We start from the raw sequence: 27,299 nt of genomic DNA, 5'->3' as shown, positions 1-27,299 counted from the left end.
TGGAGCAAAAGTTAAGGTTAAAAATAAAGACAAATAAAGGAAGGGGAAGCAGAAATGTCCTGCTGATAAGAACCGAGACCGACACCAGTGCAGACCAAAGCCCAGGAGCTCAAATCAGCAAAGGGAAACACTCCACACCACAGAGCCAGCTCTCACTCTCTGACAGTCTGCTCCGTTTCAGATGAGCTTCCCACCTCAGCCTCCCACCCCACATGCTGAGTGTACACGAATGAGCCACTATTTTGGCCATATAACCAATCTCTAAAATGTCTTAAGGTTTACCCAGGTGTCTAAGTGCTTACATCTGTGTATCTATCTGTGTACCATGTGTGTGCTTGGTGCCTGAAGTCAGGAAAGGTATCAAGACGTCCTGGTACCGGATGGATGGTTAGGGACAAGCACGAGTTTGTAGTTCCAGGGGCACTGCTGGGAATCAAACCCAAGCCTTCTGCAAACACGAGTGCTCTTAGACCCAAAGTCTTCTTTCCAACCCCCATAAAACTAACCATAGTGACCTAACTTTGGGTTGTAAATCAAACACTTAACACTGATTTTTCAATCTTTATTCAAAATTTTAAGGTTTAGTAAGAGCAAATTGTTTTTAAAATAGGGTCTCACTCTATAGCCCCACCTGGTCCTCATACTTGGGGCAACACTCCTGCTTCTCTGTTGGGATAGGTATATGGACACAGCCCTATCAGTGATAGCCTTCCTTTGGGGGCTTGGGCGAGGGGTAGTGGGTGGCAGGTTGGGTAATGGGAGACACAGGACTTTGTTACTACACCATCCACTATCTTTGTGGTCATAGACCAACATGGCTCCAGTTTACCTGAGAAACCCGAACAACTATTCCAGCACAGAAAGCCTCTTTAGACCCAGGAAGTACTGCAAAGATCCAAATAATCTAACCCCTGACACTCCCTGGAGCCCTTCCTTCACACCGGCCCCTGGCAGACCTAGCTGGGCTGTCATACCCTCTGACTTGCATGGATGGTGAACTCCTTATTCTCAGAGGCCTCACCACCTGCCTCGGCTTCCCTGGATCCTCCACTCCAGCAAGACTCTGGAGGGCCTTTCCTCTGCCCTTCCTCTCAAGCCTCCCAGCTCTAACCTGCCTGCCTCACTGCCTACTCAGTCTCGAGCTATGAATTTAGGGGCTCTGCAGTTTGTTGCCAGCTGGGCAGAAAGCAGTCCCTCTCATGATTTCTTTGGGCTCTTGTCCCCAAACCTCCCTGAGCCACCATCTCCAAACACAGTGCTCTGTCCCATTTGGGCAAAGCAAGCCGGGTTGGGCTGACTCAGCCCCGGAATGTGCTCACTTCCTTGCCCTGCGTGCGCACCTGCCTGCACTGCTGGAACAGTCTGGCCCAGCGCTGGCGGATGTTTTCCTTGTCCCTGCATAGGTGGCCTGTGCCAACCCTCACCCTGACCCTGTCCTGCCCCTTGCCCCAAAGGCTACTCCCCTGGGACTCAGTGGGCTGGGCTCTAACCACTGATGCCTCTGCACACACCACTGCCAGGTCATCAGCCAGTTCCCCACTGCCCTATGACCTCAGAGAGGAATTCTGCTCGGCCTCTGCCTCCTTCCAGAAGTCCCCACAGCTACACGCCTTCACCCGCACCTCTCAGACACTAATGCCTACCAGGTCTCACTTCCAGTGCCTCTTCTGCCTCCGGGATCTCTAGCCTCACGTGCATTGTGTCGAGCTACTGCAGAAAATGGTCTATGCTCGGCCTTCAGGTGGGTTCCCCCAAGGCAGTGGCAGAGCTCACTACTAAGCAGACTGCTAATCCCTTCTCCAGCCAAGACAGCAAGGAGTCGAAGCTGTGTTCTCCCCTCCAGGCTCCCAGGAGCCTACCTAGGTGTCCTAAGTTTTCCTTTGTTCTTATCTTGATATCAATCTGAAAAAACACTTGTTTTCTTCCACTTAATGGGGGGGAGGGTGTTAGGGGTGGAACCTGGGACACTAGATGGTAAACACTGTCACCCAACTACATCCCTAGCCAATGCAAAAGGCATCCCAGAGGTGGGCTGACGTGACAGTAGCAGCTGAATGAAGAGGTGACAAGCAGGGGGCTCCTGAAAAGGTCTGCCATTAGTAAGATGTATCTGCTGTGCTAGATGAGTAAAGCGAGGGGTGAACGAGGGGTGAACGGGACCGCAGGCATGGATGGAAAACCGCAGTAAACGTCCTAGGAGTAGGAAAGGAAGAACCGAACAACACTGGGGACTCCGGAAGGTAGAACAAAAGTCCAGGGTCACAAAGTAGTCACAAAGGAGACTTGGAGTGCACATGAGGGGATGAGAAGGAAGTCAGAATCCAAATAAGAAAAAGAGTCCTAAAGTTAGCTGAAGGGAGGGTACGGCATGATCCCTCTTCCCAAGGTATGGAAACACAGATTTGTCAACACCACCTTTCAACCCACATGTCAAAGACTGGATCTAAAATGCTCCCAGGACCACACAGGTCTTTGAAGGAGGCAGTAGGGATACCTTGAAGCATACATGTGAAGGCAGAAGCTGGACCCGGGAGCCCACACCAGAAGCCCTCAGCTGTACAGAGCTACTTACTGCCATCCAGAGGAAAGAACATCGTTTTTGCCTGAGCTTTAGCCTCCGTCAGCGGCTATTTTCTGAGGGCCATGGGCCAGCAATGGTGTTAAGAACATCCCACATGCTATCTATCTCACAAGCCCAAGAGCTGGCACGTCTACTCTCAATACGGTGAGGAAGCGGGGTGGCAGGTGAAGTGCCCTGTGCATGGCCAGACAGCCAGTGGGCAGGCACTGAAGCCCAGCACTCCTGCAGAGCCTGTGGAAACTCGGACGTTAGAAAGCTCCCATCATGAGGAAAGAGGGGGCATCTCTGTGAAGTGGGGTGACATCCATTAAGGTATTTGGAGATACTTCTCTTGGGGGGGTGCAGAAGCACTGTCAGGAATGGGACGATCTTGCATCTGTTGTCCACTTGGGGTAAAAATGCAAAATTTGGGGTGCCTATGGATGAACCCCTTTCCTCACAGTGCACCAGGGAAACCCTGCCCTGGGATGTGAAGGAAACTCTCCATTCCAGATGCCTGCCTGCTCTCCTGGAGACTGGCAGTTGCACCCTTCTGCAGCTCCTTGGTTTGGCTGGGGCACAGGATTCGCCATCCCCAGGAAATGCCTCCCTCCGGTTCAGGCAGGGATCCCAGCACACACACCCCTGTTGCTGGTGGAAGGAGGGTTGATGGAATGCTTCCTCTCTGCAGGTCAAGGAGATCTGGGGACCACCTGGGGCCTTCACCCCTCCCCTCCTGGCTGTATTAGTGCCCAGTCCAGTGCCCCTTGCATGGCTGCCTCCCTCCTCCTAGCTGTGTGGGGGCATGAATCAGCTCTCACAGCTTGTTAAAAGCCGGACCTCTTGTTTTCATGCCCTCACCTCAGGAAACAGAGTTACAGCCTGTCCGGCTCTACTCAGCAGGGGACCAGGGTCCCCACTTTATAAACATTCCCAGCCTGTAAGAGCAGAGGGCACTGCCATGGTGTGAGTCAGGAGTCCAAGGAGAGAGAAACTCAGGAGGCCAGGAGCAAGGCAAGAAGAGCGAGGGGATAAAACCAGAGGAATCTGAACAGAAGCCAAGGCGGGTCTGAGAGCTGAGCTGCAGGAATGGCTCTAAGGATACTCTGGGCTGGACAGGCCAAGGGGATCCTGGGAGGCTGGAGGGTCATCTGCTTGGTGGTGTCCCTGGTCCTGCAGCACCCAGGAGTCAACAGCAAGTGCTACTTCCAAGCTCAAGGTAAGGTGGGCTGATGCTAAAGGGAAAGGGAAGGGCAGTGGTGAAGGCTTAGAGATGCCCAACCTTGGGTTAGAACATTCAGGCCTTCAACCTGTGAAACAGGAAGGCTGTATGGAGGGGTAGTATGCATGGATTATCCTCTACCCCAGACCAGAAGAGACTTCTGCCAACACTCCAGTTCTCATCTGCTAACACAGTTCTCATCCTTCCCTAGCTCCCTGCCAGTACGAGGGTAAATATTTCACTCTGGGTGAATCTTGGCTCCGCAAGGACTGCTTCCATTGTACCTGTCTGCATCCTGTTGGTGTGGGCTGCTGTGACACGTGAGTAGCCAAGAGTGGCCAGAGGGAACACCTCTGGTGTGCCTAAGGGATGGCCAGGGAGTCCTTAGATTTCTGTGAGGCGAGAGTAAACAGAAGGGCATCACGAGATGCAAATGTGAAGGCACCAAGAGGGGAGTCGAGGTAGATCCGCAGGGAAAAAGTCCTGCTTGGGAACACTAGAGGGTCCTTATGTGGGAGTAGAGAGCTTAGCTAGGGATGCTGGGACACTAAAAGAGGGTGTGGGAGGATGGCTGAGTGGGAAGGGCAGGCCCCTAAAGGTGGCTTTTTACTGTACTGACTTCCAGTCTTTGGTTCACTAGGTCTCAGCATCCCATTGACTTCCCTGCTGGGTGTGAACTGCAACAGGAGGCCGGAACCTGTCAGTTTTCCCTGGTGCAAAAAGCTGACCCTCGGCTGCCCTGCAAAGGGGGAGGACCTGACTTAGAATGGGGCTCGGCTAACACCCCTGCTCGTGGGGCTCCTGCCCCCCACTCCAGCTAAAGGCTCACCCATCTGCTGAAAGCTCACTGCTGCTGCCACTTCCAGGGAAACCACTAGCAGCTGCCTACTTCCTCCAAATAAATAAATTAATGCTACAGCTGTAAGTCCGTTCCCCACTGCCTTGCTACAGGGCCCCAGGTGGGAAAGTGGCCCCACTGGAGTCCAGGTGTCGAGTTCTCAGTTTCTTGCCATGGTGGGCATGCGAGCCAGTTTCAGATAGTTATACTGCTGGTGCTAGGGCCTGGGGCAGCATATGAGACCAGGGTGGGGCTTGTAGGAAGCACTTTGATGGGGAGGTCCCAGCTGAAGGTGTCTACAGGCACCTGTTCAGGTCCTGTCCAGGTTGCAGGCTCGGGCTGCTCCAATGGAGGCAGAAGCACCAATCCTGGTTCTCGGGATGTTACAAATTCAAAATGTAATCGCCACTTCAAGGACACTGTGAAAGAAAAAGACAGGTAGATGCTCTAAAACTGGGGTTCTCACCTGTGGGTCGTAACCCCTGGCAGTCAACCAACATCAGAAAACAGAGATATTTACATTATGATTCATAACAGTAGCAAAATTACAGTTATGAAGCAGCTACAAAATAATTTTATGGTTGGGGTCAGCACAATAGGAGGTATTAAAGGGTCACAGCGTTAGGAAGGTTAAGAACCACCGCTCTAAAAGCCAGAAAAGGTCAGGTTTGGTGGCTCACACCTATCCTAGGACTGGCTGAAGGCAGGACCACAAGTTCAAGGTCAGTTTGATGCCAGCTGCGGGGAGGGGGGTGAGACTACATATCAAATATATCCCTAATGTCAAAAACCAAACGAACAAAAGACCATCAGCTGGAAGGCAGTAAAAGCCAGTGACAGGAAACTAAACTAAAAAACAGAAAACGCAGAACCATCAAGACAGCTCTGCAGGTTAAAGGACTTGCCACCAAGCAGATGATCTGAATCTGGACCCATATGATATGGTAGAAAGAACCACCTTCAGTGGGCTGTTCTCTGACCTGAACACATGTGGCAATGCATGTGCCAGGATCCACATGGGATAAAATGATTATGTGCATTGTAAATTCTCTGACCAGAGCTCAGGAAAAGGTGGGTCTCTGTGAGTTTGAATCCAGCCTGGTTTACATAGGAACTCCAGGCCAGCCAGGGCTACATTCACCGTGAGAGAGCCTGCCTTTAAAACAAACAAACAGGGGTTGGGGATTTAGCTCAGTGGTAGAGCGCTTGCTTAGCAAGCACAAGGCCCTGGGTTCGGTCCCCAGCTCCGAAAGAAAGAAAAGAAAACAAACAAACAAACAGACAAACCAAAAATACTTCCTAGAAGAATAGATTGTATCCATACAGAAGAGAAGACACAGGTCAGAGAGCTTTGATCAAATCCTTTAAGAAACCTGGTGCTAACCAGAGATGCTACTAAGGATACTAGTTTAACTACCTAGTAACCCAGGATGGGGATGGGCACGACTAGGTAACCTGAAGCAAATGTGCTAAGGGACCAGAGATCAGTGCAACACAGGGGTAAGGAACTGTATTTAGAGGTCAGCACATCTAAGACACGGGGGTGGGGGTGAGTGGAAAGATGTGAGAAAATGCAGAGGGTGGACTAGATGTGGATGCTTTAGGGATCAAGGCCCACTACACCCTACCAAGGCCCAGCATTGACTTCCCCTACTTCTTTCTCCAGTAGTGGTCAGGTTCTCACCAATGGCAGTGCAGAAGCCAGGGGTAGAGCATAGAGGGATGGGGAGAGAGAAGCTGGTTCTGGTTGTATGTAGGCAGGACTCCTGGTGCCGGGCATGAGTCACATGAGACACAGAAGGGGCAACTCCGGTCCCACGGCGTCGCTGGTATTCAGGCTGTACCCGCTCTTCAGTTTGCAAGCTTACTGAAAACTGGGAGCAGGCAGGGAGAGATGTAAACCAGCAGACATTTGGAAATGCAGACTGCAGGTTAGAGGTAGCCCTGAGGAGCCCCAGTTTCCACTTCTACAATGCACACGTCTTTATGCAGGTCCCTTTTCCACCCTCTCCCTCAGGCCGAACACAATAGAAGCTGCTCCTTTCTCACCTGCAGACAAGCTACAGTTCCTTCCCCTAAGTTTAAGGTCCCCACCACGTCCTCGCCGAGTCTGTACACAGATTTGAAGATACCAAATGTCCCAACTTTCCCTCGGCCATCGCTGATATTATACAGATCTAGGGAGAACGAGATATAGTTCATACTGGGGAACAAGTAGGACTGAGTCTCAGAGGCAAAAAACAAGGCTTTTCTTTGTGATGGGGTAAAATGTTAGTGGACCCCTGAAGAGATGTGGTAAGACTTCTCAGACAGGGATACACAGAGGGAAGGTTGGTGTGGGGTAATTTGAAAGGGTTCTCACGGAGGCTGCGGCAGGATGTAGCGGCCATGAGGCGCTCGCCCGCTAGCTCAGCCAGCCATGAATCCTTCTTCCCACTGTCGTCCTCCTCTAAGAATGGACTGGATGGAGCCACAGCCTCATCCTGGGGAAAGTGGACATCTTGAAGACCTAGAATGAACAAGCAGGGGTAATGTTGGGAGGAATCAGAGATGTAAACAGACAACTGGTTTTAGTCTCCTCCCTGAGAAGGCTGAAGGGGAGCTGTGACTGAGCGCTGCATCTTAACTTACCTCTCATCCCCAGCACTGTCCCTAAAACCAGGAGTCTCCGAGGTCCCCCCACAACATGCTTAGTAACCCTCCCCCACTCATCTCTCCAGGAACCTAACTTACCAGTCAGCACGAGAACTCTCAAAGGGACTCGGAGTAAAGTGATGGGTGAGTTGACACGCTGGCAGCCAATGGTCAATTTGTAGACATACTTGACTGACTGACCCCGAAAGGAAGGTGGCCCCTCTGTGGGCAGCACTTCACTGTAGGAGTCTGGTTGGGAAACAGTAGTCAGGGCAGCTAGAGGCAGCCAGGGTCCTCCCTCCAGGAGACTTAGAAGGCAATCTGGGGTGAGGAGACAATCACTCACATGATTTGGACTCTCCAGGGTCTAGCCTCAGGTCACAGAACAGAATTTTTGGTGGAGTAGACAGGATACACTGGCCCCTCTCACCTATGACAAGTCAGAAAGACTGCAATGAGATGACTCCATTATGCATTACTGACCAGGGTCACACAGCAAGTGGAGACAAGGGAAACCGCCAACTCCTGCTGTAATATGGGAAGTCTTATAGCGGTAAATCAAGTCATCTTCCCCTCCACCACTGATAAGTTGGTGAGCATGTCATACAAGAACGACTTAAGTTTACCCTTGGGTGACAATGACATCGCCTCCTTCCATGACAAACAAACACACTCTCTAACCTCGGTGCGGCAGGAAGACAGTCTGGCTGTCAGGCTGGACATCTGGCTGACTAGAGTCAGGGGGTGGCAGTGCTACTCGACTCTCGCTGGCATGGAACTGGCAGTGGATCTGGGCACTGGCCCAGGCCAGAGCCTCACTGTGGAAAAGGGAAACGAAGGAATAAGGAGCTAGTTCCTGACTTTACCAATGCTTTCTCTAGAATATTGTCTGACAAGATCACTGAGGTTAGGCGACTATCTTAGTGACCAGGGAATCCGGGACCCCGAAATAAAACCATTACACACGGAAAAATACACTGAGTTCAAAAAGGCGCGACAAAGGGAGGAGCAAAGGAGGAGGGTAAGGGGTCTTGTCATCCACATCTTTTGTTAAAATGCCCTTCATTACAATGAGAGGACAATGAACAAGGTGGTGATGGTCGTGTAGTTACAGAACAACCAAAGCTCTGATTTAGAAGTAGTGATACCAGGCTTCCTCCTGGAGGGGGTCACCTTCAGTACCAGCATCCCCACCTGGATGCAGAAGTGGCGGTCGGGGGCAGGGGATTAGTAACAGTCACCACACATTCCAGAGCCTCCCCGGCCAGAAATACAGGACCTCGGCTCAGCTCAGCTACCACTTCAATCATGGCAGCTCCAGAACCAAATCTAGAAGGAAACAGAGTGCCAGAAGTCAGTACAGGGGAATGGAGGAAAGAGTGTTTAAAAACTAGGGTAATGTCTAGACCTGAGTCCCAGGGGTCAAGAAGTGGGTTTTTTTTTTTTTCAAGTTTCAGTGAGGGTGGGAACACTAGGGTTTGGGGACCTGGACACTGACTCTGTACTGCCTACGGGAAGGCGTCGCTTTAGCTCTAGACCTCGCTGCGCCCAGGGTTAGGGCCCCTTGCGCCTCCTCCCAGGCCTGCCTCTGTCCCCGCTTCCCTCGAGGCTCCACGTCCTAGTCCAGGACAGCGTCACGCGCCTCGTATCTGAATCCAAACTCAGACTCTTACACATGGAGGTCGTCCTCACCTGCCCGCCCCTGCGAGACCGGCTCAGAGCTCGGTGGCATCCACGGAGTCTGTCGCGCGGCAGAGGCGGGACTTCCTTTGTCACATCTCAGAGTTGAGGCGCCTCTTCCGGTCCGACGTGCGGGGTGCTTCCGGCCGGAAAGGGATCGGGTGATACCAGGGCTGCGGGTCACCTTCCCAGAGGTGGCACCTGAGCGCGGGAGCTGGGGATCCCGGCTGGAGGGACCCGGTACCCAGCCCTGGAGACCCTAGAGCCGCGGCCCGGGGCGGGGCCGAGGGTTGCGGCGAGCTCCCGGGCGGGTCCCAGGGGCGGTGCTTTGCGGGCAGGTAGCGCGGCTCCGCCTCTGTTCGTGGAGCTGGTCGGCCTACAGCCGGGCGTGCTAATCACCGCGGCCCAATGACAACAAGGCCCAACCCTTCCCGCCTAGGATCTAGAGACGCGACCCAAGGAGAGCCCGCGGCGACTTTATTGCTGTAGCCGCTGCCGCTGCAGCAAGAGCTCTTTGACTTTACTCAGATACAAACTTCCGACGGCTTGACCCCATCATCGGGCCCTCCCGGACCGCATCTAACTGCAACTGGCGCTGGCGTTTCGAAACGTCAGAAACTTGTCAGAGGGGACCGAGGCTACCGGGGTCGTGAGGACCCAGGATCCCGTGAACATGGTAACCTGCGTACCTGCCTCCGAGCAGATCGGCTGTGCGGAAAGAGATTCACAAATTTATAGTGAAGATACTGGAGGCACTGAGGCTGTGCGGGTTACAGACTGCCGGAGCCCGGAGGACAGTGGACCCCAGAATGAGCCAGGCTACTGCAATTCAGAGGACTCTGGGCAGCTGATGGCCTCCTACGAGGGTAAAGCTAGGGGCTACCAGGTGCCTCCTTTTGGCTGGCGGATTTGCTTGGCTCACGAGTTTGCAGAGAAGAGGAAACCTTTTCAGGCTAACAACGTCTCTCTCAGTAATTTGGTAAAGCATTTCGGTATGGGCTTGAGGTGAGTAGATTCCGTTGCCTAGAATGCCTTGATTCCTTTGTTCCCATTCAGACTCCCTAAGTGAGAAAGGGTAGGCAAGCAGGTGGGCGCCTGGTTCCAGTCAAGTATGCCATATCTCCTGCATTCTTTAGCCCTGCAGTTTTTGAGGGTGGAACTGAAGAACTTTTTCCCCCATCGCTTCTTTCCTAGCATCTTGTCTTCTTCGCAGGAAAAAGAGCATTTAGTCCTGAAGTCAGTTTTTCCTATTTAGGCACACACCACCACCACCCCGTGCACTTCCTCTTTCCCAGCCTTCCCTTTGAGATTAGCAATACTTTGTGACAAGGTAGGAGAAGTCCAGTCTCTGTTGTGCTTGATACAGTGTTTTCTTTTTTGAGGAGGAGGTTCTCTGGTCTACCTTACCCTCAGCAGCTGAAACATTATGTGTACCTTATTTAAGCGCGTGCTTCGGCTTTCAGGAATAGTTGATTGTGTCTGGCTGTTGTCAACCCTTAAGAGAGAGTGAGAAGTTCGCTCTGTTCTGTGACAGATGGCTTTGATACAAAAAAGCAAAGTTGGAATTGGTCAAGGTCCTAGAGTGCCACCTACTTGGGAGGCTGAGGCAGGAGGATAATTTGAGCCTAAGAGTTCAGAGCAAACTTAGCTAGGGATATACTGAGCATGCGTTCTACCACTGAAATATGTTCCCGGACCTCTAAAGATGACTTCTAGCCAGCAGTGCTTTTTCCGGTCATCCAGAGCCAGCCTTAGCTTTTCCCCCTATCTCAGAGGTTACAGACACACCAGAGCAGGTACTATAGAAGCTTCTGGATTCCCCACTGAGCTGAATGACTAGTGATGAAGAACCATTCGTATTAATAGGAACAGACCGATATAAAGGCAGAGCATCATTCTGAGTCACTTCACATGTAAACACAGCACCGGGGAGGGAAGCATAAGAGTTGCCAAACTCAGCCCCCAAAGCTTCCAAAGTAAGGCACCCTTCTCTGCCTCAGTCAGTGCTGTGGTCCGGTGGTGGGAAGGCCACTTACATAACCCTAGCCCTAGCCAATGAAGAGGGCCTGGTGCTGCCTGGACATTTGGCTCCTGTGGGTGGCCCATCTCAGAGATCCGTCCCTCCAAGGTCTTTATGAAACTAGCTGTCAAAACCAGACAAAAGTAAGATAAGGAAGAGTTTATTTTGGCGCACAGTTTGAGGGTACGGTCTATCCCATGATAGACCATGATAGAGAAGTAATGGTGGTAGGCTCATGGTATCACAGCCAGGAGCAGAGAGCAACGAATGCTAGAACTTGGCGCTCTTTCTCCTTTCTGTCCAGTCCAGGGCTCCAGCCCATGGCATGGCGTCACCCACAGTCAGGTGCATCTTCCATTTCAGTTCATTAAGTAAGCATTCCTCATAGGCGGGCCCAAAGGCTTGTGTCTTTGGTGATTCTAGACCTGGCCAAGTTGTCAGAGTTAACAATCATATTGTTCCAGCCAAACTCTAACTCCACAAGCCTTCGTGTCAGAGTGGGGTCTACACTGCCGAGATGGGCACGGTGGATTGCATGTGATCAGGATAAGGTCAAGAACAGGTATGCATTCATCCCAGCCTCTGAGCCACCAAGTATGAGCTGAGTCACAGAGGCTTCAAGCTCTTGCTCAGCCCCTTGGACCTCGGCTTCCCATACTAGGATAGGGTGGGAATCACCACTCAGAGCTTTGGAAATGGGATGAGGCCCTACACTGCGGAGAAAGCAGAGGCGAGGATTCAGAATGATCATTTTTGAGCTGGAATTGATACTGTTGAAAAAAACTGAATGTATCAGGAATGACCAGCAGCCAAACTAGAGGAGGAACCCCTCAAGAGTTGAACTGAGGGGCGCCATGATAGGGGTGCTAGCAGGATAGCTGTTGGACTCTTAGCTTGAGTTCAGTTTTGATTGTTCTTCCTTTTGCCAGAGTTAGTTTACTTAATAAATGTTTACTACCAGAGAGTCCTTTGCTCTGCCCATTTTTGAATCTTGTAATTGGTCTCTGATCCTTTCTGACTTCCCATTGCTCTCCTACTTCCTCTAAACTGGCAGAGGGCCTTCAGCCTTGCTCCCACCCCACCCTTGCCTTCCATACCTTTTGCCCCACCCCCAGAATGTGCCATTCCTATTCTTTTTAATGTATTTCTCCCTCCCAGTTCCCGATGCAGTCTGTCTTGCATTGCTCTTTCTGTGTCTACTGTTCGTACATCCATTCACACATAATTCATCAAATACTGTGGGCTGCAGGCCCTGTGCCTTGGCCTGTGCTTAGAGCTGTGGGTAACATTCAACTAGTCTTGGTCATTGTCCCTCTCACGTAAGAAACACTGACATAACAAGGCAATAGTCATACCTGGCACACATATCCCACTTTACGGCTTTCATATCTGTTAGGTTATTTGATCTTTCCATGATTACATGAGGCAGCTACGGCAGAAGTTATTCCAATTTTGTAGATGAGGAAACAAAAGCTTGGCTGACGTAACCTAATTACTTGTTTAGATGTGACTGAGTGTTGGGCATAAAATGATTGGTTAGAGAGGACGGTGGGAAAGACTGGTGGGCAGGGCTTGCCTAGTGACCCATCCTGAATGAGAATAAGGAATAAGATTAGAAGGCAGGCTGAGGCAGGTGTCCTAGCCTTGAAAATACAGACATTACTCCAGTATGACAGTCCTGGTCATTTTCCTGTTGGCTACAGAGCAAGGAGCAAGAACAGGAGAACACTGCCTTTTAAGAAAGATTTACTCTAATGCATATTCTGACTTTGTTTTGTTGAGGAGGGCTCTCACTTTGATGCCTAGGTTGTCCTGGAACTCATTACCTAGCCCAGGCTAGCCTCAACCCCAAATGTTGGTGTGACAGGTATGAACCATCATAACCAGTTCATTTATTGGGTTCATTTGGAAGAACAAAGTCTGAAAACTGAAAATTAAATGCTGAAGCAAGGACGAGGCTTAAGAGGAAATGGTCCAGGATATATAAACACCAGTTATCTTCCGCTGAGGTGGTCTCCCTTCTACCTCACACATTTTCCAATTTTTCACCTCTCATAATCATAAATGGGATCATTTTTTTTTCCCTTTTCTTTTTTTCGGAGCTGGGGACCGAACCCAGGGCCTTGCGCTTGCTAGGCAAGCGCTCTACCACTGAGCTAAATCCCCAACCCCGGGATCATTTTTTAAAAGAGGAAGTCCTTTTGGCAGCCTCCGCTTGTTTGGAAGTTGGGTGGATGTGTGGAGGAGGGTGTGGCTAGGGAAGGCAACTGGCCCTCTCAACACAGACAAAAGCTCCTGAGGTTGGAGCTAAAATAGCGGTAGTGGAGTTAAAGAATCACCTCTCTCAGAATAGAGAAACAAGGGCATCCTACACTAGTACTTGGACCACTGGACAGTAAGGGACCTTGAACTGGCGTAATCAGGAAGACGGTTTGGAAGATAATAGTGATGTGTCCTAGGTTGTTGTCTCACACAGTCTCACCATATAGCCCATGCTGGCCTCAAACTTGTAATCCCTCTGTCTCAGCTTTCAGAATACTAAGATTATAGGAATGTTCATGGAGCCCGACATCCTGGGACACTGAGTTGGAGATCACGGTGAGGTGACAAGGGAGTGCTTTATAAGAAACAGTCCACTCACCTTACACTCACACCGACACTTGTTCCTCAGGTACTTGAAGTGGTGGTACCGGAAGACGCAGGTGGAAAAGAAGACCCCTTTCATCGACATGTTCAATTCTGTACCCCTGAGACAGATCTACGGTGAGTCTCAGCCCAGCCGCCCTTCTCAGAGAGGGTCCGACTGCTGTGGTTCTAGTTTATGCCTGGCTCCATCCCCTAGGGTTTTTGAGCCTGGACAGGAGATGTGGCCTCGCTTTCTTCTTCCAGTTCTCTACCAACTGTCCAGATTTTCTTCTAGGTTGCCCCTTGGGTGGCATTGGAGGAGGCACCATCACCCGGGGCTGGAGAGGCCAGTTCTGTCGTTGGCAGCTTAATCCTGGAATGTACCAGCACCAGACAGTCATTGCAGACCAAGTAAGGAAGGGGGCTGGCAGGCGGAGGAGTGACTCTTGGCTAGCGTAGGATGTGACAGTTAGACATCCACATGGTCCAATTCAATAAATGCTTACAGGAGGCTGTGCCCTGCCCAGGACCAGGATAGACAATAAGTTAAGATGAACACAGAACCCATATTCCTTGAAAGAATAAACAAACAGCCCTGCTAAGTCTCTCGGAAGTCTCCTGCCTAATATTCTGAGCACTGGCTCAGCCGCTACCCACCAAAGACTAGAAATTCCTAAATCGTTTAAACTGGCTAAAAACATTTGGTACTGCGTGGGGTGGTACCATCACTAGAGTCCTAGTGTTTGAGAGGCAGATGTAAAAGGATCAGGAGTTCAAGGCTAGCCTGGGCTACTTCAGGCAAAACAAAGGTGGTGGGCAGTGAGATGGCTCAATAGGTAAAGCCACACAGGTCTGACAGCCTGCATTCCATCCCTGGACCCCCAGGGTAGGAGGAGAGAACCAGGCCCTAAAAATTATCTTCGGGGTTGGGGATTTAGCTCAGTGGTAGAGCGCTTGCCTAGGAAGCACAAGGCCCTGGGTTCGGTCCCCAGCTCCGAAAAAAAGAACCAAAAAAAAAAAAATTATCTTCAATGCTTCTTCATGCATAACTTCACTGTTCACTGCGGCATCTGCATGCTGTAGCATCGGTGTGGAGGTCAGAGACAGCCTGTAGGAAGGAGTGGGCTCTCACCTACATGTGGGTTTGGGAGATTAAACTCAGGTTGTTAGGCTTGGTGACAAGTGCCTATACTTGCTGGTGACAAGAGCCATCTGGGCTGGCCCTCAATTTAAAAAGAAAAAGAAAAAAAAAAAGAACATTTGAAAAGGCTGGGAGAGAAAAAGTAAAACCTATAAAGTCATGGAGGAGAAAGGAGCACTGTGCTGAGTCTCCTTGCCTAGATTACCACTGTAGCCAGTGGTAGCTCCCCGCGCAGATCTCTGACCGTCTGCCCAGGACTCCCTTTAGCCCTTCTCTCCAGCCTTCCTCACTCTTCTAAAGCTTCAGGGTTTTCATTTCTGTTTCCACATCATGTCAGGGCCTTAATTGACAGTATATGACCTGCTTCACCCCAGCTCTCAGATGACCTCCCCTCCTGAGTTAGCAAGTTCCCCTTTCCTGAGGGTACCTCTAGCTTATCTCCAAAGGAGAGATGACTGGCAAATCTCAAACCCCTGATGACAGTACCCTTCTCAATTCAAGTCACTGTCCAGTCTCCACCCCAGGCCCAGCCTTGTCTCTTCTGCTTGGAAACATGGGTCTGCGGTAGTTCTTGCCTGCATATACTATGTTAGTACAGGGTGGCAGGCGTTGGAGATGTTTACATTTAAAAGTCCTACAAAGGGGGCTGGGGATTTAGCTCAGTGGTAGAGCGCTTACCTAGGAAGCGCAAGGCCCTGGGTTCGGTCCCCAGCTCCGAAAAAAAGAACCAAAAAAAAAAAAAAAAGTCCTACAAAGTACTATTATCGTATTTTACAGATGAGGAAACAGGGTGCAGAGGGCATTAGTAACCTGCTCACAGCTGCATGGTAGCCAGTGTTCTCTGTGACAGAGAGTTGGTGGTCTTCTTTTTTTTTTTTTTTTGGAGCTGGGGACTGAACCCAGGGCCTTGCGCTTACTAGGCAAGCGCCTACCACTGAACTAAATCCCCAACCCTGAGTTGGTAGTCTTAACCATTTATATTTTACCAGCAACATGAAAAATTATTTTATGGCTGGGCCCATATTTGTAATCCCAGCACTGAGGTAGGAGGATCACCAGCTCAAGACCAGCCTGAGCTATAAAGCAAGACCCTATCTCAAAAGAGATAGAAGGAAAGGAAAGAGAACTTTATCAGTAAAAGTACTGAGTGTAGTTTGGAGTAAGGGAAGAGATTAAGCCCTCAGCATTCCTCCTCCCTGGAGCCTAGGGTTTTACTGGAGAAATAAGACTTGGAGAAAATGGAGTCTGCCACCATGAGGTGGGCACAGAGTATACTGAAGGAGCAGACAGTACTACAGAGGCTTTACACACATCCAGCTCTGGGAGGTCCACTTTAGTAAGCTAGAAAGGACCCCTGCCTTCAGAGTGATCCATGGACAACTGGAGACATGGGACAGAAAATACAAATACGGTGACATAATTCACCAAATACTAAAGAGGAATAGAGCATAACAGCATGGTGCCCTGCTGAAGAGGAAGTGTCTGACTCAGGCCCTGAAGGATGAGGGGATCTGACTGGATGGAGATGGGCAAGCGCATGAAGAGGAAGCGAAGGATGTTCATAGGCTGGAGAATATCTGTATTTGTGTGACCAGGTTAGAGTTTAGCGTTCAGCCTGAATGCTATAGGAGTCACTAAAACACGCTAGGCAGGGGTTAGCACATATTGACTTGTTACGTCATTTTTCTGCTACCAAGCTAAGAGGCAGGGATACTGTAAGCCTGACTAAGGTACTCAGATCAGGCATGAAGGGAGGAGGGCTCGGAGCTGGCTGGAGTGGGAGGAAGTAGGTCAAGGTGCTGGCTCACTGAGCTGGGAGGAAGGCCTGGAGACAACCTAAGGGCTGGTGGTGACAGGGTCTGAAAAGGAGTGCTGTGGGGGAGGGGACCAAGTGTGTGTTGCTTGTGGATTACTTGTTCCAGCCTGTCTGCTCTCTTGATCAAGTTTATAGTATGCTTGCGTCGAGATGGGCGGACTGTGTATCAGCAAGTCCTGTCCTTGGAGCTTCCGAGTGTCCTGCGCAGCTGGAACTGGGGCCTGTGTGGTTATTTTGCTTTCTACCACGCCCTCTATCCCCGAGCCTGGACAGTCTATCAGCTTCCTGGCCAGAATGTCACCCTCACCTGTCGCCAGATCACACCTATCTTGCCTCATGATTACCAGGTGAGGAGTCCTCTGGCTTCCTCCACTCCGCTCCCTTCCCCAGATCCAGTGCTGCTAGAAATGTTAGACTTGTGAAGGGAGGGGCTAGAGCTGTGAACAGCACGCTGCTTCCCAGACCAGTTCATCCTAGCTGTCTAGACCCCCTGGTAGGCTGCCTTCCTGGGAATGTCTAGTGTAGTAGGGAATGTTTGAGGAGGTTCTCTCTGGCCAACCCGGAGGCTCAGAGCCAAGCATGGATACACTGAGACTGAGTCCGATCTCTTATCCCCAGGACAGCAGCCTCCCCGTAGGAGTGTTTGTGTGGGATGTAGAGAATGAAGGAGATGAGACTCTGGATGTGTCCATCATGTTCTCCATGCGGAATGGACTAGGAGGTGAAGATGATGCTGCCGGAGGTTTGTGGAACGAGCCCTTCCGTCTGGAACAGGATGGGACGACTGTACAGGGGCTACTCCTGCATCATCCAACCCCTCCGAACCCCTACACCATGGCTGTGGCTGCGCGACACACGGTAAGGGAAGCCTGCTCTATACCTCTCCCCGTGAGCCCCTGCCCTCACAGCCTGAGCCAAACCTACTTTACTTCTCATGGTCTGCTCCTAGGACTTGGAGGTGACAGTGTGTAAGGGGTAGATGAGCTAGTCAGGATCCAGTGTGCTTGGACTTCCTTTACAGTCTTTGGCTTCTTAACAGGCAGATACCACAGTAACCTACACCACAGCCTTTGACCCCGACAGCACTGGGCAGCAGGTGTGGCAGGACCTACTTCAAGATGGACAGCTGGACTCCCCTGCTGGTGACGGGGGGCTTGACTGGGAGGGGTTGGGAAGAAAGGCTCTGTCCTGTCTTAGGACCAGGGTGGAAGACCTGAAAATAAATAGGCCTTCTCTTCAAATTAGGAGTCCCTAGCTTTGGGGCTCAAGGCGGTGGTACCTGTGCTGACTCTTCTGTGCTCCTTAGGCCAGAGCACCCCGACACAGAGAGGAGAGGGTGTCGCTGGGGCTGTATGTGCCTCCAGCAAGCTGCTGCCACGAGGCCGGTGCTGCTTGGAGTTCTCACTGGCTTGGGATATGCCTAGGATCATGTTTGGAGCCAAAGGCCAAGTCCACTACAGGTAAATGCCGGGATCCAAAGGCACAGGGGGCTCTGGCCTAGGGCATCTGTTCTCATGTCTTTCTTTCCATCCCAGGCGGTATACACGGTTCTTTGGTTCAGATGGTGATGTGGCGCCTGCCCTGAGCCACTATGCCCTGTGCCAGTATGCAGGTTGGGAGAACAGCATCTCAGCGTGGCAGAACCCAGTACTGGACGACAGGTACCAACAGCGCCCTCTTGTAGGTTTTCCCAGGCATTTGCTCCAAATAGGACCTGATGTGTTTCCCCAGCAGTCAGTAGGGCTGTGCTGGGCTTCACCTAGTGCTCCACTCCTCTCAACTCTACCATCCCTTCTGTCCTGGGAGGCTCATTAACAGCTATTCCCTCCTCTCGGCTTCCCAGATCCTTGCCTGCCTGGTACAAATCTGCACTGTTCAATGAACTATACTTCCTGGCTGATGGAGGCACGGTGTGGCTGGAAGTTCCTGAAGACTCCCTACCAGAGGAGCTGGGAGGGAGTATGTACCAGCTGCGCCCTATTCTGCAGGACTATGGGCGATTTGGCTATCTCGAAGGTATGGAGTGATGGTGGATTGGCACGCGTCAGGCTAGCTGCTGTTCCACATAACTCGAGATGACAGATTTTGCCTATCCTGAGATGCCGACAGGATAAGGGATGAAATAGTAATACGGAAAGATGACTGTGCCCTACTTGCAACTTTTGAAGAACTACCAAAGCTGGGATTCTGGCAACAGTGTGTCTCTCACCCTTCCAGGCCAGGAGTACCGCATGTACAACACATACGATGTCCACTTCTACGCTTCTTTTGCTCTCGTCATGCTGTGGCCCAAACTTGAGCTCAGTCTTCAGTATGATATGGGTAACTTCTCTTAGCTTTCTCTACCCTTGAACCTTTACCGTCTCTCAGATAATATGTCCTCCCCTTCCTCCTGAGCAGGCCTGCATTTTGCTCGTTAGTTCTTTGGGGTCACAAGCGAAGCACTGTGCCCCACCCCAAGCCTGCCCATTCCCTGCTTTCCCTCACGTACTCGCGTCTCTGCTCCCTCAGCTCTGGCAACTTTCAAGGAGGACCTGACACGGCGACGGTACCTGATGAGTGGAGTAGTGGCGCCTGTGAAAAGGAGGAACGTTATCCCTCATGATATTGGGGATCCAGGTAAGATTCCACTCCCCTAAGGCCAACTTCCGTCTGTCAGTCCCTGTACCCTCTGTCCTATCCACTGATGCAGTTAAGCAGGTCCCCTCCCCTCCAACAGATGATGAGCCATGGCTCCGGGTCAACGCATATTTGATCCATGATACTGCTGACTGGAAGGACCTGAACCTGAAGTTTGTGTTGCAAGTTTATCGGGACTATTACCTGACAGGCGATCAAGGCTTCCTGAAGGACATGTGGCCTGTGTGTCTGGTAAGGAACGGGTACATAGTTTCCAGTATACCAGGGGCATGGCTGGAGTCTTGGGAGAACCCAGATGGCTAGTATCTTTCTTAGAACCCAGGTCTTCAGTGTCTTCATCCCTCTCTAGGCTGTGATGGAGTCCGAAATGAAGTTTGATAAGGACCAAGATGGACTCATTGAGAATGGAGGCTATGCAGACCAGACCTACGATGGATGGGTCACCACAGGCCCCAGGTTTGGGGATAGGGATCTCCAGGTCTGAGGTGGGGGCCCGGGCATGTTAGGATGGTAGTGCTCATGTGTGGGAGGGACTGGAGCTGCCAGTCTCACCCCAGCTGCTGTCCCTGACCAGTGCTTACTGCGGAGGGCTGTGGCTGGCAGCTGTGGCTGTGATGGTCCAGATGGCCGTTCTGTGTGGGGCCCAGGATGTCCAGGATAAGTTTTCTTCCATTCTCTGCCGAGGCCGGGAAGCTTATGAGAGATTGCTCTGGAACGGTGAGTAAAAGCAACCTGGGGCATCTTAAAACCCAACCTCAGGATACAGCAACTTTACTCTGCTCCCTCTCTATTCCAGGACGCTATTACAACTACGACAGCAGCTCCCAGCCACAGTCCCGCAGCGTCATGTCTGACCAGTGTGCTGGGCAGTGGTTCCTGAGGGCCTGCGGCCTGGGAGAAGGAGACACTGAAGTGAGCGAGTAGAAGACCCAGAGAAGTGTGGGTTTCCCTGGAGGTGGGAGGCAAGTCTGACTCCGCCTTTGCCGTTCCTCCAGGTATTCCCTACCCTGCATGTTGTCCGTGCTCTCAAAACCATCTTTGAGCTCAATGTCCAAGCCTTCGCAGGAGGAGCCATGGGGGCTGTGAATGGGATGCAGCCTCATGGTGTCCCTGATAGGTCCAGTGTGCAGTCTGATGAAGTTTGGGTGGGCGTGGTCTATGGGCTGGCAGCCACCATGATCCAAGAGGTAATGTACTCTCTTCCCATCCCCTCACCATTGTACCTTAGTCCAGAAGACTTCCTCAGCCATTCAGTTTATTCCAAGAACACCTAATGCCATCTTCCCCCCCCCCCTCCGGAGCTGGGGACCGAACCCAGGGCCTTGCGCTTGCTAGGCAAGTGCTCTACCGCTGAGCTAAATCCCCAACCCCACCTAATGCCATCTTACCCATCCACAGAGCTCCCTCTTCCCGGATATGCCTTCCACCTCTTGCCTTTTAAGTTCTTGCCTTTAGGGCAAACAGCTTACTGCCTTATCTGCTAAGGAAATTGTGCTGAGAACTAGCTATTATGTGTGGCTTCTACCTCTCCCTACAGGGCCTGACTTGGGAAGGTTTCCGGACAGCTGAAGGCTGTTACCGCACTGTATGGGAACGCCTGGGCCTGGCTTTCCAGACCCCAGAGGCATACTGCCAGCAGCGAGTGTTCCGCTCCCTGGCCTACATGCGGCCCCTGAGCATCTGGGCCATGCAGCTGGCCCTTCAACAGCAGCAGCATAAAAAGAACAGCAGCCGGCCAGCAGTCACACAAGGCACAGCACCCAGCACAGCCTGAATGCGGACCAAAGAGATCACTGTAAACCTACGTCCAGAGCGATCCCACTGAGCTGTGGAGGCCCAGCCTCCGCACGGGGCTTCCCTGCCTCTTCCCACAAGTCCTGCAGCCCTGAGCCAATAGGACAATCATGCCCCTCCTCTTCCTACCCCGCTGTGCCAGTAAGAAGGGGCTGAGGAACCACTTATTTATTTCTTATCCTTCCCATTCCTTCTGTGGATGAAGTATTCAAGGCCAGTAAATTTCTCCAAATCTATTCATGGGACAACAGATACACATGGGTATAAATAAAATGCTCATACAACTAGTTAGTGTGGTGAGTTCCTGGGCATCCTAACAGGCCCGTGAGCAAAGGCTGGCTCTCCCCTACTCCTTTTTATGTGAATACAGACAGGAGTCCTTGGGCTGAGGACACCCCATATCCTCACACCTAACCTGAATACCTGCCCTGTAAGATGATCGAAGAAGGGCTGTGGGTAGAGAGCCATCCTCCACTTTCTGTAAGATTTGCTTGCAGGAGAAGGTCGGAGCCTGAGAAGGGCATCTCTGAAGAAAGATCAAGGAGTGGCCAGTGCGGGGGTTGCTCTGCTTGAGCCATGTGGTTCAGGCAGGAAACATTGCTGGGGGCCAGGAATGTATGTTCTGAGCTCTCCAACTGGTTTGTGCTGCCCATTGGTAGCTCTGGCTGTAGGGCAGACAGCTTCGGCTGATGCTGGTCCTCGCTGGGCAGGGCACGAAGCTTGCGGTGCAACACTGAAGAGAAAGAGACTTGTCAGGAGACAACACAGAAGAGGCCCTCTACCACAGCCCACGCCTCAAGCCTCTTACCAACATACTCAGCGGGCACACTCCCCCTCGCATCAGAGGAGTACATAGCAGGTACCAGAAGAAGGCAGAAGGACAGCAGGAGGACCTAGAACACAGGGAAAGGGAGGTGATGGGCTCTGGGTCATACACCCCAGCCCTGCCAAGGAAAGTGTCTCTTGTCCCCCTCCTCACCAGAACGCAAGTGCTGCCACTGCTGGTTTTGTTTGCTATCTCAGTCACCATGGCCTGAAGTTTCCTCAGCTGATCTAGAAGGGACCTAAGAGAAGAGAGGAAACTGGTGGGCATGCTCCGGCCTAGTGTCCAAGTCACAGTGAAACCCTCCTGTTTAAGCCACCCTCTCCACTGGTGCTGTGGACCCAGCCTCCGCTTCCTTGCTCCTTTTTCCCCAAATGACTTTATTGTGCACAAATGCCTGTGATCCCTTAGTGAGACAAAAAGTAAAACTTCTCTGCCCTGACTTAAACAAACTCCACCTCCTGTGTGGACATCTCCACAGGACAAGTGTCCAGCACTTAAAAGCCAGAGTTTTCTTATTTTAAGCTCTCTAATGCCTTAAACTCTGCATGCCTCACCCAGCACTGTGTTCTCTACCCCTGGGCCAACCCCCCAGAGCTAGTGTCCAGCCAAGCACAATATGTGTCTTCTCCGAGTCCCATGACCATGACTGCAACCGCTCTGATGTTGATGACCTGCATTCAGCCTTTTCTTACTTCTTTAACTTGGTACTTACTGCTCCTTAGCTACCTTTAAGTTTATTCTCCATCACTCTGATGTCTGCATTTAGAAGTCGCGTGGACCAGGGGAAAGAGTAAAAAAGCATTAAAAACATGAATGGCTTCAAATGGCCACTTACAGATTCTGTTCCTCCAGATGCTGCACCTTGTTCTGAAGCTCCTGATTCTGGGCTGTGTATTTCAAGACCCTGGAGGACAACATGGATACAAGGACACATGGATATCCAAATATTGTGTGTCCTCCCTTCGAAACCTTAGGTTTCTAGCTTCCCCCATGCCCATTTACCTGCTCTCTAGCCCCACTACATACACCTTCTTCTTCTTGCGGCTTTCTTGAGCTGCTCTCTTGTTACGAATCTTCCTCCGTACTCGTTTTAGAACTTGTTCCTCCACCTAAGAGAAGATAGGGAAAAGGTCACCCATGGGATATCATTATATGCCTGTATGTCATACCTTTACATATTACATAGGTGTGTTGGATGGCAGCTAACCTTCCCAATGAAATTCTCTCCACAGCTTTTCTGCCAATAGGCATTCACCTTCTGTGTGGACATCTCCACAGGACACGTGTCCAGCACTTAAAAGCCAGAGTTTTCTTATTTTTATGTGTATAGGTGTTTTGCCTGCATGTCTGTATAATGTATATGTATAATGTGTGTGCCTGGTGCCCACACAGGCTAGAGGACAATGACAGATCTCCTGGGACTGAAGTTACAGATAATTGTGAGCTGCCATGTGGGTGCTGGGACTGGAACTCACGCCCCACGGAAGAGCAGAAAGTGCTCTAAACCACTAAGCCATCTTTACAGCTGCCAATTAATTTAAAAAGTTCCTCCTAAGCTAGGTGTGGTTGTACATGCCTGTAATATCGGCACTTGGGAGGAAGAGGAAGGAGGTCAGGATTTCAAGACCATCCTTGGTTAGGGTAGTTTTCAGGACAGACTGAGTGAACTACAGAAGACTATGTCTCAGAACTAACAACTACCACCATCCTTATCCTAAACCCACATCAATCTTCTAGTTTCCACCCATTGGATTTTCCTAGGCTCTCTAGAATGATATAGAACATCTTTATCTTAAGTACTTTAAACTCTTTTTTTTTCAGAAATTAAAACTGAATAAAGTTAACTCTCATAGTCTCTGATAATGCTTGTCAAACCTGGACAGTAGCCAGGAGTGATGTCATACACTTGTAATCTGGTCCTAGGAAGCTAGAAGCAGGAGAACCAGGAATTCAAAGGCATTCTTTACCTACGACACAGTGTGAGGCCAGCCCAGCCTGGGCTTACAAGACCCTGCCTTACAAACCAGGGCTGGAGGGCGTAGCCAGTGGTAGAGCACTTGGTGAGTATTCCAGAGGTGCTATATTCCAATCCCAGGGGTAGGAGAATTATGGTATGCTTTGGCCAGTGTAAAGGAGGACAAGACAGTTACTGTCCTAGGGACGGAGCCACTATTGATAATTCCAAAACTCCATTTTCTTTCCTATTAACTACTATACTGCTCATTCATCTCGTAATGGCAGGAGAGGGATAGGAGAGGGTTTATCATGTGGGCCAGGCTTGCTTAAACTCAACATGAAGCGAAGTCTGGCCTTTAACTCCTGATCCACCTGTCCCAAATAAGTCAGTACATACATAACAAAAGAAGTAAGACAATAAAAGGGGCACAAAAACTAGATGCAGTATGCTTTCACTTGGGAAGTGACCTTGAGCGTGGGAGGACCTTCCTGCCTCTGCCTCTAGGGTTATGGCAGTGTGAGCCCCTCAAGTCCAGCTTTGTTACAACTTTGTTACAGCTTTGTAACAACTATTGTTGTTAGACTGCTTCAGCCTCTCCAGCATATCTACTCTACCACTGAGCAAAAGGCGAAGTCCCAAGATAGCAACGAAATCTGTCAAGGCCATCATTTGAAGGCCCTTTCAAGGCTCTGTTCTAAAGTTACTCTACATTTAAAAAATTATCTTGGGGCTGGGGATTTAGCTCAGTGGTAGAGTGCTTACCTAGGAAGCGCAAGGCCCTGGGTTCGGTCCCCAGCTCCGAAAAAAAGAACAAAAAAAAAAAATTATCTTTTGTACATGGGGGTCTCTCCTTCCATCACGTGGGTCCTGGGAGTTAAGCAAGGCCTTTTCCTACAAAGCCATACACTGATAATTTTGAAAGGAACGCCAAAATGTATATCAGCGCCACAAGACCAGGATCTACCCTGGTATCTGCTCGTCCCAGGTTCCCACTATCAGCTTCCATTCTGACCTCAGTCCTTTTGTAAGTGATCGATATGAAATAAACTGAGTTTGCCTACTTGGGTTATACAATCCCCCTCCAGCTTTTGCTCTACTACCAGAAGCCTTACCTTAGTGAGAGGAAGTGTTGAGGGCAGAGTGAGCCCCTCCTTCTCCAAAAGCCTTTTCTCTTCCTCTGTCAGTATCAGTGTAGAAAGTTCCTAAGGTTGGAGGAAGAGAGCAGAGTTGCATGGTGATGTCAGAGCAGTATGGGGGATTCTTGGCCGCTGCAAAGTGAGGTAATCCTGAAACACCAAGCCCAGTACCTGCTCTGCTGCTGTCTCCTCCACACGCAATGGATTCATGCGGAACCCCTCCTTTTCAAAGCTCCCAGGATCTGCAAAAGCGAAAGTAGGGCTAGCAAGTTCAGTGAGCTCTCTCTTTCCCCATAACTTAACATTTCACACTCACCTAGATCTATGGAGACGTGCTCCTGTGGAAGGGAATAGTTGTGATCATGGAGAATAGAAGAACTAGAAGAGTTGAGAACATCCGGCGATGACGAGGGACTGAGCAGAGAGCTCAGTAAATCCTCTACCTCCCAGTCGCTCAATTCTTGCACGGAGTTCTAACAAAATCAAAGGCCTTGTTTTATCTCTGTACCTTGGGTCTCAGGGACATCGCTAGCTTCCCCACTCAGAACACCCACCCACCTCGGAAGGCGACAGCTCCAAGTCCAGGGGAGTCTCTATGTCCTGCTCAGTCGCAGCCCACAAATCTCCACTTTCCTCTAGCAGGAAGCCCAGCAGGTCCTGATCACCAGGATCCAAAGCTAGCAGGTCCTGATCACCAGGATCCAAAGCTAGCAGGTCCTGACCACCAGGATCCATTTGGAATATTTATGGATAGAAACTCCTCCGCGCAGATCCAATCTCCGAACCTTAGGCACGACCCCTCAGTCTGTCAAGTCGCATCGACTTAACCTTAGTCACTCCCGGACCAGGGCCTAGCTGTTACTCTATATGCCACACCCGCCTCTCAGCTTCTATTCCCCTCAGCGTCCAACATAACGGAAGTGATGCACATAGTCCCGTGGAATCCTGGGACTTGGAGTTCCCTCCAACTCGGAAGTGGCTTGTGTAGTGCGCCACGTCCCAGGGGCTATGCAAATTATGGGGATGTCCCTTCAGCTTCCCACGCCCCAGGGCGGGGATTCTGAGGATCCGGATCCGCCTTCGCCGCGAGCTATTAAAAAAACCCTAAGAGTCTAAAAGGGAACTCCCGTTTAGTTCGGGCGTTCTCTCCAGTGCTCTGCACCCTCGCTTCCTGCCGGGGGGGGCGGCCAGGCTTCGCGGGAGCCCGAGCATCGAGAGCTGCGGCCAGAGCAGCTTCCTGCAGTCTCTGCGACCATAGAGCGGACCGCCGGCGGGTGGGGGACGTTTCCAGGACGGAAGTGGACGAGAGTGTGTCGAAGGGAGGGCGAGGCCGGAGCCCCAAAGCGACCGGGAGAACGAGCGGGTAGCGGGCCCAGGGCGGGGCGCAGAGCTGGGCAGCGCAGGTAGGCCGGACGGGCTGGGCTGAGGTTCTAGGTGGGGCTGCGGGATCAGGCCGGCCCGGGAAGCGGCGGGCGGGGCCCCCAATCCTCTTGCATATCCTGTGTCCGGTTGGGGAGGTCAGGGTACAGTACGTTTCAGTTTAGGTTTGAAATTAAGCCAGCCGTGTTGCGAGAGACAGGCCCTTTTCGCGGGAGTAGACAGTTCTCTGTCTCGGATAGTTTTTGGGACGGGTAGAAATGGGGTGGCAGTGAGGCATTGGGCGGGGATGGGCTTTGGTGTTAGCCGATAGTGAGTATGTGGTTAGGAAAACTTTGGGTGAGTTTGAGTTAGGTGCGTCGGGTTTAGGAAGCAAGGATCCCATTAGAAGTTAAGAAGCTGGACTACATTTTAAACATGCATGAGTCAAGTCTCTTTCGTGTTTGTGACATTTAAACTGAGGTCATTATTTTCTGGAATGACCAGCATAAGTCAGAGTACAGGATCGGGTTAAGGATCAACAACAGGAATTGGCTTAGAAGCTCGTTTCAGGGATTAAAGGCCATTGTCATGGTCAGTATTAAGAATAAACAGTGAGAAGGTGAATTAAGAATCAAGGTAGAAATGAGCTTTAGGACTGGGGAGAGGGGCAGTATTTAGGGTTAAAGTTAGGGGATTTGGGCCTAAAAATAAAAGCCAGATTAGTATGGTTGTGTGCTAGGAAAGGGGTAAGTGTCAAAATATAGGGAATTAGGATACAAAATAAAGTCAGGATTAATGTTAGGAATTAGTGATAGCATCAGAGTCAAGGCTGCAGCTACAGCTGAACAGGTAAAATGTAAGAAGTTGGGCAGCAAGTAGCTGCCTTTGTTTTGTAGTGAGCTCTCTTATTCCTGTGTGATCACAGAGGCTCCTTTTATCCAAAGAGATGACAGAGCTCTGGATGTCAGCTAGAACTGCCAGCATCTGGGACTCCACTTTCTTTACTCTCCTGCCTAAGCCCAAGACTTCCAGGGGCCACCATCACTGGGAG

General features: G+C 50.9%; 5 protein-coding genes across 16 annotated transcripts in view; 3 read left to right on the top strand and 2 right to left on the bottom strand.

The window, feature by feature from the left end:
• Positions 1–548: 548 nt before the first annotated feature.
• Rgp1 (RGP1 partner of RAB6A GEF complex) lies at positions 549–9,169 on the bottom strand. The gene is given in 9 exon segments (NM_001399573.1): positions 549–5,039; positions 6,305–6,494; positions 6,670–6,797; positions 6,983–7,129; positions 7,354–7,503; positions 7,601–7,684; positions 7,936–8,072; positions 8,449–8,583; positions 8,947–9,169. Coding segments are annotated over 8 exon segments (1,176 nt in total). The 5' UTR covers positions 8,565–8,583; positions 8,947–9,169; the 3' UTR covers positions 549–4,815.
• On the top strand, positions 3,650–4,700 carry Msmp (microseminoprotein, prostate associated). The gene is made up of 3 exons (NM_001271322.1): positions 3,650–3,779; positions 3,994–4,102; positions 4,423–4,700. The coding sequence occupies exons 1-3, from the start codon at positions 3,650–3,652 to the stop codon at positions 4,601–4,603; spliced, it is 420 nt and encodes a 139-aa protein (NP_001258251.1). The 3' UTR covers positions 4,604–4,700.
• On the top strand, positions 9,068–21,257 carry Gba2 (glucosylceramidase beta 2). 11 transcript variants are annotated; one of them, XR_015619524.1, is made up of 17 exons: positions 9,068–9,939; positions 13,626–13,717; positions 13,875–13,990; positions 16,665–16,883; positions 17,160–17,394; positions 17,576–17,678; positions 17,843–17,996; positions 18,072–18,197; positions 18,380–18,552; positions 18,754–18,858; positions 19,048–19,155; positions 19,256–19,407; positions 19,526–19,654; positions 19,751–19,893; positions 19,973–20,088; positions 20,172–20,363; positions 20,714–21,257. XR_015619524.1 is itself a non-coding variant. In XM_087548236.1 (17 exons), the coding sequence occupies exons 7-17, from the start codon at positions 17,953–17,955 to the stop codon at positions 20,948–20,950; spliced, it is 1,503 nt and encodes a 500-aa protein (XP_087404362.1). In that variant the 5' UTR covers positions 9,068–9,939; positions 13,626–13,717; positions 13,875–13,990; positions 16,665–16,883; positions 17,160–17,394; positions 17,576–17,632; positions 17,843–17,952; the 3' UTR covers positions 20,951–21,257. The 11 variants fall into 11 exon arrangements, 8 of the variants coding, with proteins under 8 accessions (XP_087404362.1, XP_087404356.1, XP_087404360.1 ...); XR_015619523.1 differs by having other exon boundaries at positions 17,155–17,394; XR_015619525.1 differs by having other exon boundaries at positions 16,643–16,883.
• On the bottom strand, positions 20,414–25,781 carry Creb3 (cAMP responsive element binding protein 3). The gene is given in 9 exon segments (NM_001395632.2): positions 20,414–21,703; positions 21,779–21,863; positions 21,950–22,034; positions 22,632–22,700; positions 22,799–22,905; positions 24,866–24,955; positions 25,061–25,131; positions 25,206–25,362; positions 25,448–25,781. Coding segments are annotated over 9 exon segments (1,164 nt in total). The 5' UTR covers positions 25,625–25,781; the 3' UTR covers positions 20,414–21,380.
• Positions 25,746–27,299, top strand: part of Tln1 (talin 1) — a 29,858-nt gene continuing 28,304 nt past the window's right edge. The window contains 1 exon segment of one of the 2 annotated variants that reach the window (NM_001039025.2): positions 25,746–26,292. The gene's annotated coding sequence lies outside the window, so the exon portion shown is untranslated. 2 annotated transcript variants of the gene reach the window in all.

This window comes from Rattus norvegicus, chromosome 5 (genome assembly GCF_021556685.1).
Source record: "Rattus norvegicus strain SHRSP/BbbUtx chromosome 5, alternate assembly SHRSP_T2T, whole genome shotgun sequence".
Lineage (NCBI taxonomy): Eukaryota > Metazoa > Chordata > Mammalia > Rodentia > Muridae > Rattus > Rattus norvegicus.
Note: the sequence above shows the minus strand (reverse complement) of the source record. Positions and strands in the feature narration are given on the sequence as shown.

What these genes read in the sequence shown, in the direction of transcription:
- Msmp (NM_001271322.1), top strand. Translation starts at nt 3,650, where the DNA reads ATGGCTCTAAGGATACTCTGGGCTGGACAGGCCAAGGGGATCCTGGGA. An exon ending in GTGCTACTTCCAAGCTCAAG is followed by an intron (nt 3,780 to 3,993) that starts GTAAGGTGGGCT and finishes ATCCTTCCCTAG; the next exon opens with CTCCCTGCCAGTACGAGGGT. An exon ending in GGTGTGGGCTGCTGTGACAC is followed by an intron (nt 4,103 to 4,422) that starts GTGAGTAGCCAA and finishes TTGGTTCACTAG; the next exon opens with GTCTCAGCATCCCATTGACT.
- Gba2 (NM_001013091.2), top strand. Translation starts at nt 9,608, where the DNA reads ATGGTAACCTGCGTACCTGCCTCCGAGCAGATCGGCTGTGCGGAAAGA. An exon ending in AGACAGTCATTGCAGACCAA is followed by an intron (nt 13,991 to 16,664) that starts GTAAGGAAGGGG and finishes CTCTTGATCAAG; the next exon opens with TTTATAGTATGCTTGCGTCG. An exon ending in AACCCAGTACTGGACGACAG is followed by an intron (nt 18,198 to 18,379) that starts GTACCAACAGCG and finishes TCGGCTTCCCAG; the next exon opens with ATCCTTGCCTGCCTGGTACA.